Source organism: Falco punctatus, assembly GCF_963210335.1.
Source record: "Falco punctatus genome assembly, chromosome: 4".
In the NCBI taxonomy this organism is placed as follows: Eukaryota; Metazoa; Chordata; class Aves; order Falconiformes; family Falconidae; genus Falco; species Falco punctatus.
The window spans coordinates 47,571,219-47,586,844 of record NC_137583.1 but is presented as its reverse complement, the minus strand read 5'-3'; the positions used below and the strand labels follow the sequence as shown (position 1 = coordinate 47,586,844).

The following is a 15,626-nucleotide window of genomic DNA, read 5'->3' as shown; positions in this document are numbered from 1 at the left end:
GCTGACCCACAGCTCTGAAGCTGAGCAGGCAGGGCAGAGGCAGCAGGGGAGCGGGTAGCATCCATGTTAACCCTGCAACCCCCCCAGCAGATGCTGGTGGGGCTGGCTGAGGCAGCCCCCTGCCCACACCACATGCTGCTGCCTCTGTGCTTGCACCATGGGGAGCCCCTGAGTCCCCAAACCCCACTCCCTTCTCCCCAGGTAGCATATAAAAAAGCCACCGAAGAAGCGAGCAGCCTCGTGGGGGAAGCAGCTCCCCGGGCACCGGGGGAACCCCTGAGCAGTGGCTGCCCCTGGCCCAGCGAGCAGGACACTGGCACGGCACAGCACGACACAGCCCAGCCCCTATGGGCCCTGCCTGCCAGCAGCCCGCTGCACCACCAAGCCAGGGGGAAAACGGGCCCAGAGCTGCAGAGGTAATATACAGTATGCATTATATAGATAATTTACAACACTGACTTTACATCACAATGCCTGCTGCCCTGCTGGGGAGCTGAGGCTGTGCTGGCAGGCAGGAGTCCAGGCAGCACAGGCAGGAGCATGGGCAGTGTGGGCAGGAGTGCAAGCAGAAGCACAGGCAGCGCAGGCAGGAGTGTGGGTAGCATGGGCAGGAGTGCTGGCAGTGCAGGCAGGAGCATGGGCAGCATGCGCAGGAGCACAGGCAGGAGCATGGGCAACATGGGCAGAAGCACAAGCAGGAGCATGGGCAACATGGGCAGAAGCATGAGCAGGAGTGCAGGCAGCACGGGCAGGCCTTGCCGGCCCAGCCCCCGCAGTACTGCCCACGTTACCCCACGCTGCTGGGCCTGGCCAGGCCCGGCGGGGCTGCCCTGTGGCGAGCTGACCCGACGGCCCCAGCACCACGAGGCTGCCGGGACACCCTGAGGGGATGGCAGGGCCAGGCCGCGGCCGCAGGGCCGGTCTCGCCGGGTCCTCGATCCCACGCGCGGGGCTGCCCCGAGCGATGCCACCCCACGGGGGGCACTGGGGGGGCGTCCAGCCGTAAGGCGGCTGCTGCCAGGCGGGGCGGGGGTAGGCCCGGGAGTGTCGCCGGGCCCGCGGCGGAACCCCTACCCAGGGCCGGTCCCGCCGGAGAAGCTGCGGGCGGCGACGTGAACCAGCGGCCTCCCCCGCGCTCCGCCCCCGCGCTCGGTGGGCGGGGACCGGGACAGGGCGCACTCTGGTTGGCCAGACGGCCTGCCACTCGGAGCGGCGTAGCCCTCCTGTTGGACGGCGCCCTGCGGCCTTATCAGTCCATCTGCCGGAGGTCCCGCGTCGTCACGGCCGCGTCGCTCCGCCCCTCGGTACTATGTCTCTCCGTTCCCCTCCGCCAAGAAACATAGTCCCCCACGGAGCGGGGGACTGCCTCGCCTCCCCTCCCCCCCCCTCCGCGCTGCCGTCGGGGCCCGCCCTGCCGCAACAGCTGCCGCCCCGCTTACCCCCGCGGCCGCGAGGTACGCGTAGGGAAGCCTTTTTCCTCTCATCACCTGTGCGGAGGGATACAGCGGGGGGAGGCGGAGCACCGCGCAGGGGCGGGCTGTGAGGCGGGGGGTGTGTGCGGGGGGTGTGTGCCGGGGGGGGGGGGGCCGTCGCGTCCGCCCCGCCGCCGCCGCCGCCGCGGGGGGACCATGCGGAGGCAGCGGTGCCGGCGGGGGCAGCAGCAGCGGCAAGAGCGGGAGGCGGAGCGGCGGCAGCAGCAGCGTTAGGGCCCAGCGGCCCGGGGCGGCCGGGGGGGGGGGCGGGGGCGCGGGGCGGGCCGGGCCGGGGCGCACGCGCCGCCCGGTGCGGGGCGATCGCGCCGCTTCGCTACATTGTATCCGCCGGCGGCGCGAGAACAATAGGCGCCGCCGCCGCCCGCCGGCCCTGGGCGCCGCGGCCGCCGCCCGCCCCGCTGCCCGCCCGCGGGACCTTCATGCGCTTCCCCTCCCCCGCGCACGCACGGGGGGGCCGCACCTGCCCCGGAACAGGTAAAAAAAAAAAAGAATAAAAAATAATGATAATAAAGCGAATAATGCAGTACGGGAGCGTGCCCGCCGGTGTCGCGGGTGGTGGGGGTCCCGGCGCGGTGGCTGTGCGGCTGCCGGGCCGGGGCCGGGCCGGGCTCCATTGTCCCGGGCGCTGCCGGCTCCCGGCAAAGTTTGCCGGGGCGCGGAGGAGGGTAGCGGGACGTGCTGGGGGGTCCGTACGGCGCGTTGAAGGGGGGTTCCCCCTTCCCTTCCCCCCCTTCCCCGGCGTGGGGGGCCGGGCCCGCGGTCGTGCTGCGAACTTCAGCCCGGGTTGGGCACACGGGGGCGGCGGGGGGCTGCAGAAGTTGGGGGAGCCAACGGGGCTGGGGAGGGGGGGGCGCTGCTTCGGCCTCCCCCCGTGGCGCGGCGAGCAGCCTGCTCCCACCCGCGGCAGCGAGGGAGCCCGTGGGGGCCCGAGTCGGCCTCCTCCCTCCGCCCTGGGCGGGGGCAGCCCGTTGTGACACCCCCCCCCCCCCCCCCCCACGGCCGGGTAGTCGGCGGGGGGCAGTGACCCACTTCGCCGTCCCCCCTGCAGTGGGGAGGGGGGAAGCAACGCGCGTCCCGTTGCCCCCGTCCCCCCCCCCCGGCGGGGCCCGGCGAGGGGCGAGCGGGGCTCGGTCCGGCCTAGTTGGGCCCGGTCCGGCCTGGCCGGGCCCACGCGTGTCCCGGGGCGGCCGGGCCTTTGTCCGAGGCCGGGGGGAAGCGCGGACATCTGCCGCCTTACCCCGCTCCGCCGCGGGTCCTGCCCGGCCTTTGTGCCGCCGCGGCGGGGGGAGCCGGGCCGGGCCGGGGGGGGAGCCCTGCCGGGCCGGGGCCGGGCTCAGCCTGCCCGCGCTCTGCGGGGGCAGCTAAAAATAGGAGCGGGGAGAGGGGGGGGTGGATGTAAAAATAACCCCCCGCGCTGAATTCGGGGTGTTGTTCAAGGGGTGCGGGGTTTGGGGGGGCTGCTGAGGGGCTGCCCCCTCCCCCCGGCAGCACCGGGGGTCCCTCCGGGCTCTAACCGCGTCTCTCCCCAGGCTGGGGCAGCGCGTTGGTAAAGTTGCTTTAAAAATACTGACCAGATGCATCGATGACACTTAAAGGCTTTTTAAAGAAAAGAAGTTTAAAAAAAAAAATCCCCAGGCTGGTTGGTTTGTTTTTTGTTTTTTTTTTTTTTTTTATATATATACATAGTGGCCAAGGGTTTGTACATGCTGGGCTGATTTCAGCATTTTTTGAGGTTTTTTTTGTTGTTGTTTTTTTTTTTTTTTTCAAACTTCATTGAAATGTGGTGACTGAGCAGGCACAGCCTACAAACATTTTGGATTGCACAGAGTTTTCTCCCCCCCCCCTTTTTTTTTTTTTTTAACCTTATGATTAATGAGTTAAATTTATTGGCCAGCTGCCCTTTGTAACCATGAATGAGTTCCTAAAAAAAAAAAAAAAAAAGGAAAAAAAAGGGAATCTTTTATCTCATCCCAGGCCTCCCTTCCTCCCTCCCAAAGAAATATTTTTCTATCATAGTGAGCTGGCCAAAAAGATCAGTCTCCCTTTAAAAAAAATAATCTGTAAAATTAGGAAGAATAATATTTACCTATCTTGCAAGGTTGCCTGGAGGGCTTTATTTTTGCAAAACCCTCCGAAAACAAATTTTTTTTTTTTTCCCAATCTCTTTTGGGAGCAGAGAGGTTCAGTTCTCACTGGGTACAGCCTGGCTGGGCATCCCCAAACTCAGCCCCTGAAAAAGCAGCTGCAGGTGCTCGGCAACCCAAAGGAAAGAGGCATAAGATCAGACTTTTTTTTTTTTTTTTTTTTTTAAAACAAAACTAGGCAAGGACAAGAGAGCCTCCTGCGGGGAGCGAGAGCGTGGGGGAAGGAGTGGGGGCAAGCTGAGCCAGACAAGCGCCTGAGTGATAACTTGCCTGAACCCTTTGATAAATAAGTTGACTCTTCTTTTTTTTTTTTTTTTTTTCCCCTTCATTTGCCACACGCCAGGAACAGAATTGGCCCGAACTAGTGGAATTGGCAGGAAAAAACTAACATACAAGTGTGTCTGGTCAATAGAGTGCTTGTTCCTGCCTTTGGGTGCTATGTGAGGACTCCGACTGTGCTCTCAGCGGAGAAGTTGGATGCTGGAGACACGCAAAGGATTTTTCTTTTCTCGCCCCTTTCTCTCTCTTGTCTTTTTAAAATATTCATCAATGGGGTGGGTAGTTTGCCGTAGTCATTAAAATATCTCTTTCCCCTCCCCCTCGCTTTCTCTAGGACTGCCACTGTTGAGTCTGTGGGAGTATGAATCAGCAGCAGCAGAGAATGGCTGCAGTTGGGACAGACAAAGAGCTCAGTGACCTGCTGGACTTCAGTATGGTAAGGGAGCGCGGCCGGGGGGCTTTAAAGGCCCCGGGGCTTTGCTTGTGCGCAGTGTTTTGGCACTGCAGAAGGGGAGGAAATGTGAGCCTGTAAATTGGACATGATGGGTTTCAGATGTGCCCTGTTTGTGTGCGTGCACATGTGCTGCAACTTGTTTATTTTCAAGTTAAAGCAAAGCCTCTGCCCCTCCTCTTCCCCCCCCCCGCCCCCCCCCCCCCCCCCGTATATTGTGTTCTTGCAGGGAGCACTGAGAGGTGGGTTGGATTTGTTGGGATTTTTTTGGTGGGAAATCCTGGGGAAATGTGATGGAGTTGTGTGTTCTCTGTTTAAATGCTCACTGTGAAATGGGCTGGGTGGACTGTTTCTGAAGCCATGCAAAGATGTAACTTCAGTAGCTGATTAATCAAGCTTTTTTTCCTCTCCCCAGATTCAGACTATTAAACTTTTGCTCCCACAGGTTATTCTGTCACAGTTTCAAATGTGTCCAAGCTTTCCAGCGCATGATTTTTGCAGGAGTTGGACACTTGTGTTCCCCACACTCTGCTCTTCTGTATCCTGGAAACCTTTAGCTGCATTTAGGACCTGTTTATTTTCAAAGAAACAGGACCTAAGAGTTCCCGCAGAAGGGTGTGCACAGCTCAGAGGGAGGAGAAGCCCCTTCTAGTTGTAGCAGAGCGAGGGTTAGTCCCCATCTGTGCTGCCATCCAGGGTTGGCGATGTGTGTGCTGTGCGCTTGCTGCACCAGCGCTGGCTGTCATTGGCAGCTGACTTGTGGAGGGGAGAGCTTAAGTTCAAAAGAAAATAACTTTCTCTTGGGTTCCTGTGTTGTGTGTTGCACCCTCATGGCACTTGAAGTGTGCGCCTTGCTTTTTAGATAAGCAAACGTGCTGCAAAGATAGAAAAAACAGCTCCGCAAGGAGGAATAACCATGAGTGTCACTGCTGTGGCTCTGGGCTGTCCTGGGTCACCCAGCTCATGTCCCTGCTGGGCTGATTTTTCTGGCCCCTTGGAGAAGGAGTAAAGGGGGAAAAGCAGTGGCAGAGCTAGGGGCACCTGCTGTCCTGGTACCTGTGAGACTCAGCTGCTGAGGTTTAACAGTGGAACAAACCCAGGAAATAAACCTTTTTATATGGCTGGGGCTTGTACCTGTCCCAGCAGGGCTCCATGCTGGAGGTGGGGGTCAGTGGTGGGGTCTCTTAGTTCCCCAAAGAGCACTTCTGCAAGAGAGGCCCAGTTCTCCCAGTTTCCTGCTTCTATTGGGAGGCTGGTTCCATTAAATTACCAGTGATGTATTGTTACAGTAGTATGTTTTACAGTTGGCAGGGGGACTGCCCTGGTGGTGTGTGTTTGAAAATAGGAGCATGTTCAGGGCTTGCTGGGGGAGTGGTGCGTGGTTATTTGTCCCTCTCTCATCTCAGAGGTCTGGTGGGTTGGCAGGAGCCCTGGAGCTTTCCAGGTCAGTAACCCATAATCTTGCTCCCTGGCCGGGACTGCAGTGGCTCCTGCTTTGCTTTTTCTCCCCCTTAGAAAAAAATCAATTCGCACTCACTGTTCAGAGCTTTAAAGAAAACGCCAAGATCTTATTTTCAAATTTAGCGAACCATCCTTGTCTGCCTGCTGAGAGCTGTGTTCCCTGAAGGGATCCTGACCTGTTCCCTTTGTACACTAATGTTTCTGTTGTTGGAGGTTAATCTGAATGGTTGAATTTGGGTTCAATTCCAATGCTTTTTATGCTGGTCTCAACCTGGGAATGACCAGAACTTGTTCTGCGTTCGTGTAAGGCTCACGCGTTCAGCGGCAGCACTGGGGGAGGCTGCTTGCAGGATCAAGGCCTGCAAATGTCATTTGCCAGCAAATAGTTTGAAGATGTTCCCTCCAGGATAAGTTGGCCGATGGGCTCCGACACAGTCTGGATTTGAGCCAGATCTGTTTCACAAACCCTCATCTCCGCACATGCACACTCTTCTCCTGAGTTTGCATAAGGGGAATATTAACATCTCTCCTGAAGGATGAGTGGCTAAACCGCGAAGCTTCCTAGTTAGCAGACTGTCTTCACCCTGGCATCGCAAGCTTACCGTGCGGGTCTGTCGGAGAGGCTGCTCCATGGGTTGCTCTCCCCGTGTCATTGGGATGCAGGCTTTTTGACCACAAAGCTCACCCTTTCAAGTGTATTTATATTTTTCTTTGAATAAGCAGGAGTAGAGCATCGGTCCACTAGTTCTCTCCAGGAGAGTAGATGGGAGGGAAGACTAGAGAGATTCGGAGCAGCTGGAAGCATTTGCTTCAGATCAGTATTTTAATTCCTTTTTTCTAGAGAAAATACGTTGAACCCCAGTAGTCTCTGCTTCAGGTCTGCACTGTGTTTTTGCTGTGCAGCAAGTGAATTTTAAGGTCTGGCCCTAATGGGCTTGTGTAGTCAGGATGTGAGTTCGTGGGGTCAGTAAATGGCAGGGTGTGTGAGGTGCTATGAATTGAGCTTACGGTCCTGAAAAGAAAGGCTGGTGCCTTTAATAATAAATAAATACATTGGGTAGTTATTGAGCTGCAAAGCACTCACCCGAAGCTTTGTGCCAATGCAATTTGCCAATAAGGGTGAAAATCAAAGGAACCTGTAACGTGTGTCTTAAGTGAGGCAGAGCCAGACACCCAGCTGTGTAGTCTCATCGCTGCTTTGGGGTGTGCACGGCAGCATGCTTACCTCTACCTCTGAACAAATTGCCTTTTATAATTGCCCCAAAGTACAGGTAATTTGTGAGCTTTCTTTCACCACCACTCCCTGGCAGTTGTCCAGGACGGGCTTGCAAATCTGGAGGAGAGCTTTCGAGAAAGCATCCTGCCTATAGATTTGAGTTGCCGGCTTAACTTATTAGGTGTGGGTTTGGGTGTGTTGTCCTTTGAGCCTGGCTCGGCAGCTTGGCCTGGGCTGCGTATGGTACGGCGGGGGCTACCTTTGGTCTGTGCTGTCGGGAGATGCTCGGCCACGAGGACTCGCCATGGTTATCCTGGGTGGCATCTCGGCTGTGCCATGCTGCCCTTGTTGGTGTGTTGTGCGAAGGTACGGGCAGGTATCCCGGCCGGGCTGGGGTGCTCGGAGGGCAGAGGCACCCCGTGGCATGGGGGGAGCCGGGATGGAGCAGCCCAGGCAGGCGGACGGGGTTGGGGGCCTGTCCGTGCTGCAGGGCACGCCTGCCAAGCTCGACAGAGAGGCAGGCGGCTCTGTGCCAGCCTAGGTCTCTGGCAGAAGTGAAATGCTGTTAACAGCCGTGATTATTAGCAGAGTATTAACCATATGCTGCAGGGATGCTAGTTGTCAGGGTGGGTTTCTAGCTTGATGAGATGCTGCAGGGTGGGCAGGGGCTTGAGCAGTCACATAGGGCCTGCCGTCTGATTTCTCGGCAAGTGACTGCTCTTGTTGCATGCCAGCCCTTATAGCTCCAGCCATCAAACTGGGGGTGAAAGCCAAACTGTTACCAGCAAGCAGGGCTTGAGCAAGTTCCTTCTGCCCTTGCTGATGCTTCTGCCCTGCTGGAGGATGCTGAAGCTGTGCCCTGCACCCTGCTCCAACCGAGGTGCATCGCCTGTGTTTCCACGATAAAACTCTCACTTTTGTTTAGAGCGAAGCAGTTGTAAAGTTTGACTTTACGCCGTGGTGGATGTTTGGGGCTGTAGTCAGGAAGGTCTGTCTTAAATGAACACGTATAAAATATCCTGCTGGCAATGTTTATTGAGTCCAATTCCCTCTTCTCTCTGAATTAACAGCTGGATACTTTCCACACTGCAAAATAGATTTCAGGTTTTGAGTTCAGGCCTGAGGTTGATTCAGCCTGGAGTTCATAAGGTGGAAGAGTGGAGAAAGTGAAAACAGCTATTTAATTTGAAAACACCGATGCACTGGTAGAAGTGCGCAATAAATGAAATGCTGCTGATACTGTACTTCTGTCTGGCAAATTCCCTTTCTTGCCTTAGGAGTTTGCTGTTGAAAGCATGGGGTCTCTTAGCTATAACCTCCCTGGTGGCAGGTGCAGGTGTTTGGATCTTCCCATGTGCTGGATTTGCATCTTTTAGCCAGGGAGAATAAATTCTTTGGGAGGGGTGGAAACTGAGCTCCAAGGGTACACAGAAGTTGTGAGCTGTCAGGGAGGCTGGAGACAGGGCTTGAGGAACCAAATACAGAGACTTAAGAGGGGGGATTTTACCTAACTGTTTAAATCTACATTATTCAAATCCAACAAAGGCCAAGTAATGACCCAGTTACAGCTGTTGGGATGCTCATACCTGGGTCCCTCCTTGATGCCTGGGTCCCTCCGGTTCGTGCCAGCTCCCGTTGGCCTCCTCCCTCCACCCTGTATATTTTTAAAGCAGAAAGGAAATTCGCAGTGGCTGGGTGAACTTTGCCTTTGAGTGACATACGCCGGCAAAGGCAGCCGGCACTTCACATACGACTTGTGCCAGGCTTCTCGAGGCAGCGTACCAGGTCTGCTTCAGCCCACACCACAGTGGAAAAACAAGCTGGCAGCAAGAAAAAAACCCAAACAAAACATTTCCTGGAGCTGGCAAACGAAAAATGTGTTTGGAGCCTGTATTGAGGCAAGGGGTAACCCAGGGTTTCCCCCCTCCCCGTCATCACCCTGCTTTAGCATCCCTGCTCGCCTCGGTGTGGAAAGGGGTCTGTGACTTCTTAATCCTTTGGGGAGGGAGAGCAGGAAGGTGTTGCATCAGTCTCGAAATATCTCTCAAAGCAGGCAAAGGCGGGCGAAGGGGAGCGGTGGGGAGGGCATCCCTGGTGGGGCCGGGTGCGGGGGCGTGCTGGGGATTGCCAAGCGCGGTGGCGGGGGACACACCACCTTTTTTGCAGAAGTAGAAAGCGTGCGTTGCACAATGGAACAAGGCGGTTCATTTTCTCCACTCATGTTTGCTGCTCAAACCTTGGGCTTTTCAGCATCAGCGAGTATTAAGCAGAAATGCTCGTAAAAAAGAACCAGCAGTGCTTTTTTTTCCTTTTTTCTTTTTTTCTATTTTTTTTTTTTTTTAATCCTCCTCTTGCTTCTTGCTGCTCGGTACCATTATGTTCATACATTCCATCCCTCCCGCTTGCGCATGCAGAGTTGCCACTTGGAAAGGGGGTTTTGAACCACCTAATCTTTTTCCCTACCTTAAGAGGAGGGGAGTGAGCACGGGTTGAGTGGGATCAACCCTGTAAATTCCTTTTTCAGTGATTTTGGTGATCTTTGCTGAAAACGACCCTGCCCTGCAAGGGTAGGGGGCAGGAGAAACCTGTAGCATCCCAGAGGAAGGTAGGCTGCAAGTCTTTGGTGTCCTCAGGGTTTGTTTTTGTTTTCTAGCCCAGCTTCCTTCCTGAGGAAACAAGGCATATTCCATGGTGGGGCTGCCGGCCCACCCCAGATGACTCTGGAGCACACCCCGGGTGGGCAGCAGCCTCCTGGAGGTTGCAGCAGGAGCCCCCCGAGCCGTGCCCGTCCGGTGGCTCTCGCTGCCCCGCTGTGTCTAGGGAGGGTGTAAGGAGAGGGGGGTTACGGCCGGGGGCGAAACCATAGGAAGGCAGGTGTCTGCAGGCTGGCTGCTGGCGGGAGGAATTGTCCACACGCGAGCTGCATACTTAAACGCTGTTTACACCTTTATTTAAATGCATACATACAACATATGCATGACGTGCGTCTGTGCATACATATATATGATCCCAAATTTGTGTTGGTTTTTTTGAATGGCAGTTGGTTTCTTAACTGCTCTCTTTGCATCTCTACCACATTTAACTGTTGGTGTGGGTTTTTTTGGTTTGTTTTTTTTTTTTTTCCTCCCCGGCATTTGTGAAAACAAAGCTGGGCAGACGGTTTTGTACAAAGGAATGTTTCTGACCACAGCCAGACATCAGCTATGTCAGGGCATGAAATGCTGCGTTTCTGTAGGCTCTTGTGCCATTACATTGTTTAATCTTCAAAGCATTAAACTTTTGAGTTACTCAGACATTGCAAAGCTAAAAATAATAAAAATTCAAATGACTTGGTGGTGAAAGTATCTTGAGTTGAGTAGTAAAAGGATATTAAAATGTTAATTCACTAAGCGTTTTCCCACCAGTTGTTTTATTGGCTGGAGCTCCATTTGTGTGGAGAAGAATTAGTTTTCTTTTCTGCTGCACGCAGGTGCATATAAATTTTTAAATAACAGCTTCTGAAACCCTCCCAACTTATATTAAAAATATTTATACAGGTTAGCTGATGAGGTATGCAGTATTTTTGAGGAAGCTCCCTGGCAGGAGAAGATTAGTTGTGATACTGAAGCTGCAGCAGTATAGCAAACAAGTAGCCAGAATGACTGATACTGTAAAATACGTTAATCTTTCTAATTGTGTGATAAAATACTTTTGCCCTTGGCGTAGCTTCTCCCACCAGACCCCAGGGCTGTGTTAGGCCATGGCACTGCCAGAGCCCCCGAAGCACCAGGGGCTGGAGGGCTCTTCCCTCACCATTGCATGTGGCTCAGTCATTTCTGTCTGTGCCAGCCCACGTCCTCCTCACGCACTGCACGTTGCCAGAGATGGGCCTGGGGGTGTGCGAGACGTAGGATGGGACCCAGACCACTGCGGGTGCTGGGGTGTTGAGAGATAAAATGAGCTCTGCTGGGTGCTGCAGTCTCGATGGGGTGCTGTTGTTTCCCTGCTAGCTTTTTATGAATGGAGTTGGTCTTTCTCCACGGCCCCAGGGACACCCTCTAGTCTGAGCCTCGGTGAATTAGTTAGGGAAGAAACTATTGGTTTTGACCACAGCAGTGATGCTTCTTGGATGCTTTTCAGTTGTACCTAAGGAACCAGACACACTGTGTACACAGGAGAAGTTCGTGCACGTAGGAATGCATGTGTATGTTAGCGCACAGCTGTGCTGCTCTCCTGTCCCTCCTGCAGCTGATCTATGTAGCAGGGACCCAAGGAGAGGAAAGTTTTTTGCATCAATAAAGTGCTTCTCTTCCCCCTTTCCTCCCCCACTGCCTGCCCGTCTGACCCCTTTTGCAGCAGCACAGTAAAACTAACATACTGAAATCTCTTTTCTCTTCCCTTCTCTCTCATCTTCTTGTTTTTCTAGATGTTTCCCCTGCCAGTGGCTAATGGAAAAAACAGACCCACGACCCTAGCGAGCACTCAGTTTGGAGGATCAGGTACTGTCATCTTAAATTTTTTTTCCTCTTAACACCATAATGTTTCTTGCAATAAATTTGTGTTTGCTTCCAGAGATACAAAAGAAGGAATTTCTGTAGTTTTGTGTTAAGTATTTTTCTGATGGTGGTCTGCTACTATTTTTCTGGATGATGTTCTTGTTGCTCCACATGCCTCTGGGTAGGCAAAGCTGCTCTTTGCCGATCTGTCTCCAGTTAAGAAGTCACTGCGTGAGCTGAAGGTGGTTGTCTCGTCACTCTGATTGAAGCAGTCTGAGAGCAGACAGTCAGTGCTGTTCTCTTAAGCTGCTTAGATGTGCGCTCTGGAAGACTTTTGCTGTACGTCACCGAGAAGACATACATGGTCTGGGGCTCAGCTGCCCAGAGGGAGACTCTGGTGTGCAGTTTGGGTGTCTGCTCCATTCAACCCTTCCAGCAGCTCCCTGCTGTTGGGTGGGATCTCGGCATTCCCAGAGGAACCTTTGCAGAGCCCTCCTGGCCAGGTGCCTCCAGGCAGCACAGCCACCCCAGAGAGGCTGACAGCAAGGGTGGCTGGAGCTGTTTCACCAGCCTCTAAGGTGTGGACCCTGCTGTGACTTTGGGGTGCTGTCAAGCAGAGCCTCCCTTGTTCCACCTTGCCGCAGTGTCCCCAAAGCCAGCAGCTGGCCCTGCTCCCTGGGAGCGCTGCATGGCCGCATCTGCTGGCCGGGGTGCAGAGGAGAGGGCAGGGGTGCCAGCATCAAAGGGCTTTGGGAGCAGAGCGTCTGCAGGGAGCCTGGTGATCCAGCTGCGATAGGAGACTCTCTGAAGGGCGCATAGCTTTAGATGTCTGATTGGGAAATGTGCCGCTGCTTCGTTTGAGGCTGAAGCAGAGAATTCCCCGGCCAGGCGGACGGCGCGGTGTTGTGCCAGGCTTTTGATGCCTGGGGAAGCCGCTTTGTGCAGGGCTCGCTGCAGCCCCTGGCACGCAGGAAGTTCGGTTAATTTGCCCTTCTTGCTGAAACATGCTGAATGCTTTGTGGATGGTTAAAATTTGACCTTCTCTACCCTGGGCTTGACTCAAGCTGTCCAGGGAAACTCCTGGCCATCTGGAACAGCCGTGCCCCAACACCAGGAGGCATCCCAGAGATCAGGGTGGGATTTCTGGATAGCGGCTTTGGTGCCACAACATGCTGTGGGGCAGCTCTTGGGGGAAACCTGCAGAAGCAGGACAGGAGGAGTATACTCTTTCCTGCCCCACTCCTGCCCTTTTTTGGCCAGGGAAATTTGTTGCTTTCAGATGGGGCTGTTAGCTGCATGTCAAGATGGTTTTGAGCAAATATTTTTATAGGGAGGGAAGCTGTTGAGTGGGTGCTGGAGGAAATTGGAGGGGAGAAAACTCTCAGGTTAACCCAGATGGAAGCTGATCTCTCCAGCGAGTGTTCCTGTGTGTGGCTTCTGCTGTTAAAATAATCCACAAAAGACGCGCTACATGCTAGTGAGAGAATAGTAATGGAGCAGCTCACATTAATTTGTTTCCTGCTCAGAGGCTGGCTTGGCTGCCGGGTTTATAGTGCTGGCCAGCAAGGAGAGGCTGCGAGCAGGGCTCTGCGGTGCAGCCGGTGCAGTGGCCGGTCCGTCCCCCCCGTCCCCCCCCCGCCTCTGCTTGGCTGTGCAACAGCCGAAATGACACAAAATCTTTTACTTTCCCCCCGCTCGGCTTCTTTTCTTTCGGGTGAATGAAAGGTAATGTTGACACCACCCTTCCTCTGGGCTGCTGCTTTTTGCGTCTGGCTGTGAGCAGTTCATAAAAGCAGTGCACTGATGTTATACAACTGCACTGAAGGCATTGCACAATCGCTGCTGTCCCGGTCCCGGGCCTCTGCATTCACTCTTTTGTCCTGCCGTGGATGTCCCGGGTTTGAAACACAGCTTGGGGTTTGTTTAGGGGAAGCCTTTTGCTCCAGCAGCAGTCATCCCTTGGCCAGCTGTCCTTGGCCTCACCTTTGGAGCATGGGGGGCATGTTTTATTTGTGTGTTGGCTTGGTGACTCCTCTCTGGTCCTAAATGTTTGGCAATTGATTTTTGCTGGGTGAGGTGAATAATTGCATTAAGATGTTAACGAGATGTGCCATGCACAGGGGTGCACCGTGTCTATTAGAAGGACTTAAGGTGTATAAACTACGTCCTAGATAGTGGCGAGTGGTTGTTTCCACAGTTGTTTGATGTTGGTTTAGCCTAATTCACTAATTGACGTGCTGTACAATCAGATACTAGTTCATCCCCAAAGGCATAGCCAGCCATCCGGCTAAGAATTTCATTTGAAGTCGAATTGTCACCAACCCTGATGCGGTCAGAGGGTGAGGAGCAGATGGCCCTTGGATTTGGGGACCTGGACTTGCTGAGGAAGCAGAGAGCCTTGCAGCCACGCCGTAATCTGGACCTGGAGATTAGCTCCCTAAATCTTCTTGCCTTGCAGGAAGGCCTAGGCTTCATCTTGAATGCGCCTCGTGTTTTTCAGATACCTGTTCCATCAGTGTCCCGTAGCCCTGGTAAAGGTAGTGCAGCATTTCCCCTCCACTGCTATCCCGCTGCCTGGAAAGGGGGAGCAAACATAACTTCATTTAGTTTTTAGTTTTGTAATGTGCACCTTGGTGCCAGTGTCTCATTATTTGGGGTTATTGTAGTAACCCCAAGATAATAAACTGATGTTGTCTTGAGCCAGAAAAATTAGTGTTTCAGGCTTCTGCCCACCCTTGGATGTGTGAATTCGTGGCCTCCCAGTTTTCATCTTTCTCCTCCTTGGGAAAATTCTGGGGCAGTACGTAGCTTGTATATTTTTTTCCCCTCTGGAGGAGCTATTAACTCGAGGCTCTTTCCTGCCCAGGCGAAGTTAGGAGTGGAGGGAGCAAGGCAGTGACTCTTAGGACTCCTGGCCAAAATGCCTCACTTGCCAAGATGAGGTTCTTGCTTCCAAAGTCCAACTGGTAAATAAGGGAGTGCAGTAATTTGAAACAGTCCTACTAGAAAATCACAGTGATAAAATTGCCCCAAATCCAAATCCTTTTCAAATCCTAATTAATATTTGCCCTGGCCAAGCTGCTGGCGCTTGTGTGGGCGGCCCCTTCATGAAGGGGAACCCATTTCTCTTTCCCAGGCCAGGAAAATTCAAAGTGTCAATGCAAGTCCTCCAGCTTTGAGATCCCTTTGCTTTTATATTTGTATTCTGATTTTATTTTAAGCTCTGCCACTGTTTCCCTTATTTCTGTCCTTAAATGCACCGGGGAGGAACTGGTTTAGTTACCCTGCCGCATGGACAATTCAGCACCTCCGCTTTGCGTTTTCTTGGCAAGGCGAAACCCAACAATTGCCACTAGGATGGAGTTTACGTCACGCAGACCGTGTCTGCAGCATTTATAGCACATATAGGTCACCACGGGGAAGTTGGTCTTCCTGGGGCTTTGAGCTGCAACTTGTGTTTTCCAGCTTAAGCCATGTCATTTGCTGCTAGTATTTTATTTTAGCCGGAACATTCAGCATATGCCTATTGTCCTGGTCCTAGAAGGCAGCAGTTTCATTGTCCCCTTGCCAAACTGTTTGTTTATTATTTGCAGCAGCAAACCATTTTACACCCTGCCCTCCATCCCCCCTGTGTCACAGCTCGTAAATGACAACTCTGATCAGAAACGCGCTCCCTCCCAGCGCACCATATTGAACTGTGTCTCTAGCAGGAAACCACTTGTGCTAAATTTCACATGGAAGTAACCATTTTTAATTGACATTAAGACGGTATGAGTGGCAGGAGGCAAAGAAGTTTTGTTGTCTCTTCCCAGCCTGGGGCATGGCATTGCTGCAGGGGCATGGGGCTGTCGTCTTGTGGTTGTTGCATTTTCGGTAGGGTCACTGCGTGCCAGTTGTTTGTTTGCTTCAGCAAATAAGCTGGGGCTCTGTGGAGCAGGGAAATGGAGGCAAATGGCTGTGCGAGGTAATGCATCTCCTGGAGTAGCTCATGAGCAGCACTTTGCATCCATGGTTAATACGGAGGGTGTGCAACCATCTCCCCTTTGTGTCGGAAACAGTGCACGATGCCAGGTTTGTGTCCTATTGAAATAGGAGCATGGGCAGTCT

The 15,626-nt window shown here is 53.8% G+C and overlaps 1 protein-coding gene across 9 annotated transcripts in view; it reads left to right on the top strand.

Moving 5' to 3' along the window:
• Nucleotides 1–1,587: 1,587 nt before the first annotated feature.
• TCF3 (transcription factor 3) overlaps nt 1,588–15,626 on the top strand; it is an 80,358-nt gene continuing 66,319 nt past the window's right edge. For 3 of the 9 annotated variants that reach the window (XM_080383041.1, XM_080383042.1, XM_080383040.1), the window contains exons 1-3: nt 1,588–1,967; nt 4,251–4,352; nt 11,450–11,522. In XM_080383041.1, coding sequence (XP_080239167.1) covers nt 4,278–4,352; nt 11,450–11,522 — 148 coding nt within the window. In that variant the 5' untranslated portion in view covers nt 1,588–1,967; nt 4,251–4,277. The remainder of the gene's footprint in view (nt 1,968–4,250; nt 4,353–11,449; nt 11,523–15,626) is intronic. The other 6 variants (XM_080383047.1, XM_080383044.1, XM_080383043.1 and 3 more) reach the window with 3 other exon arrangements.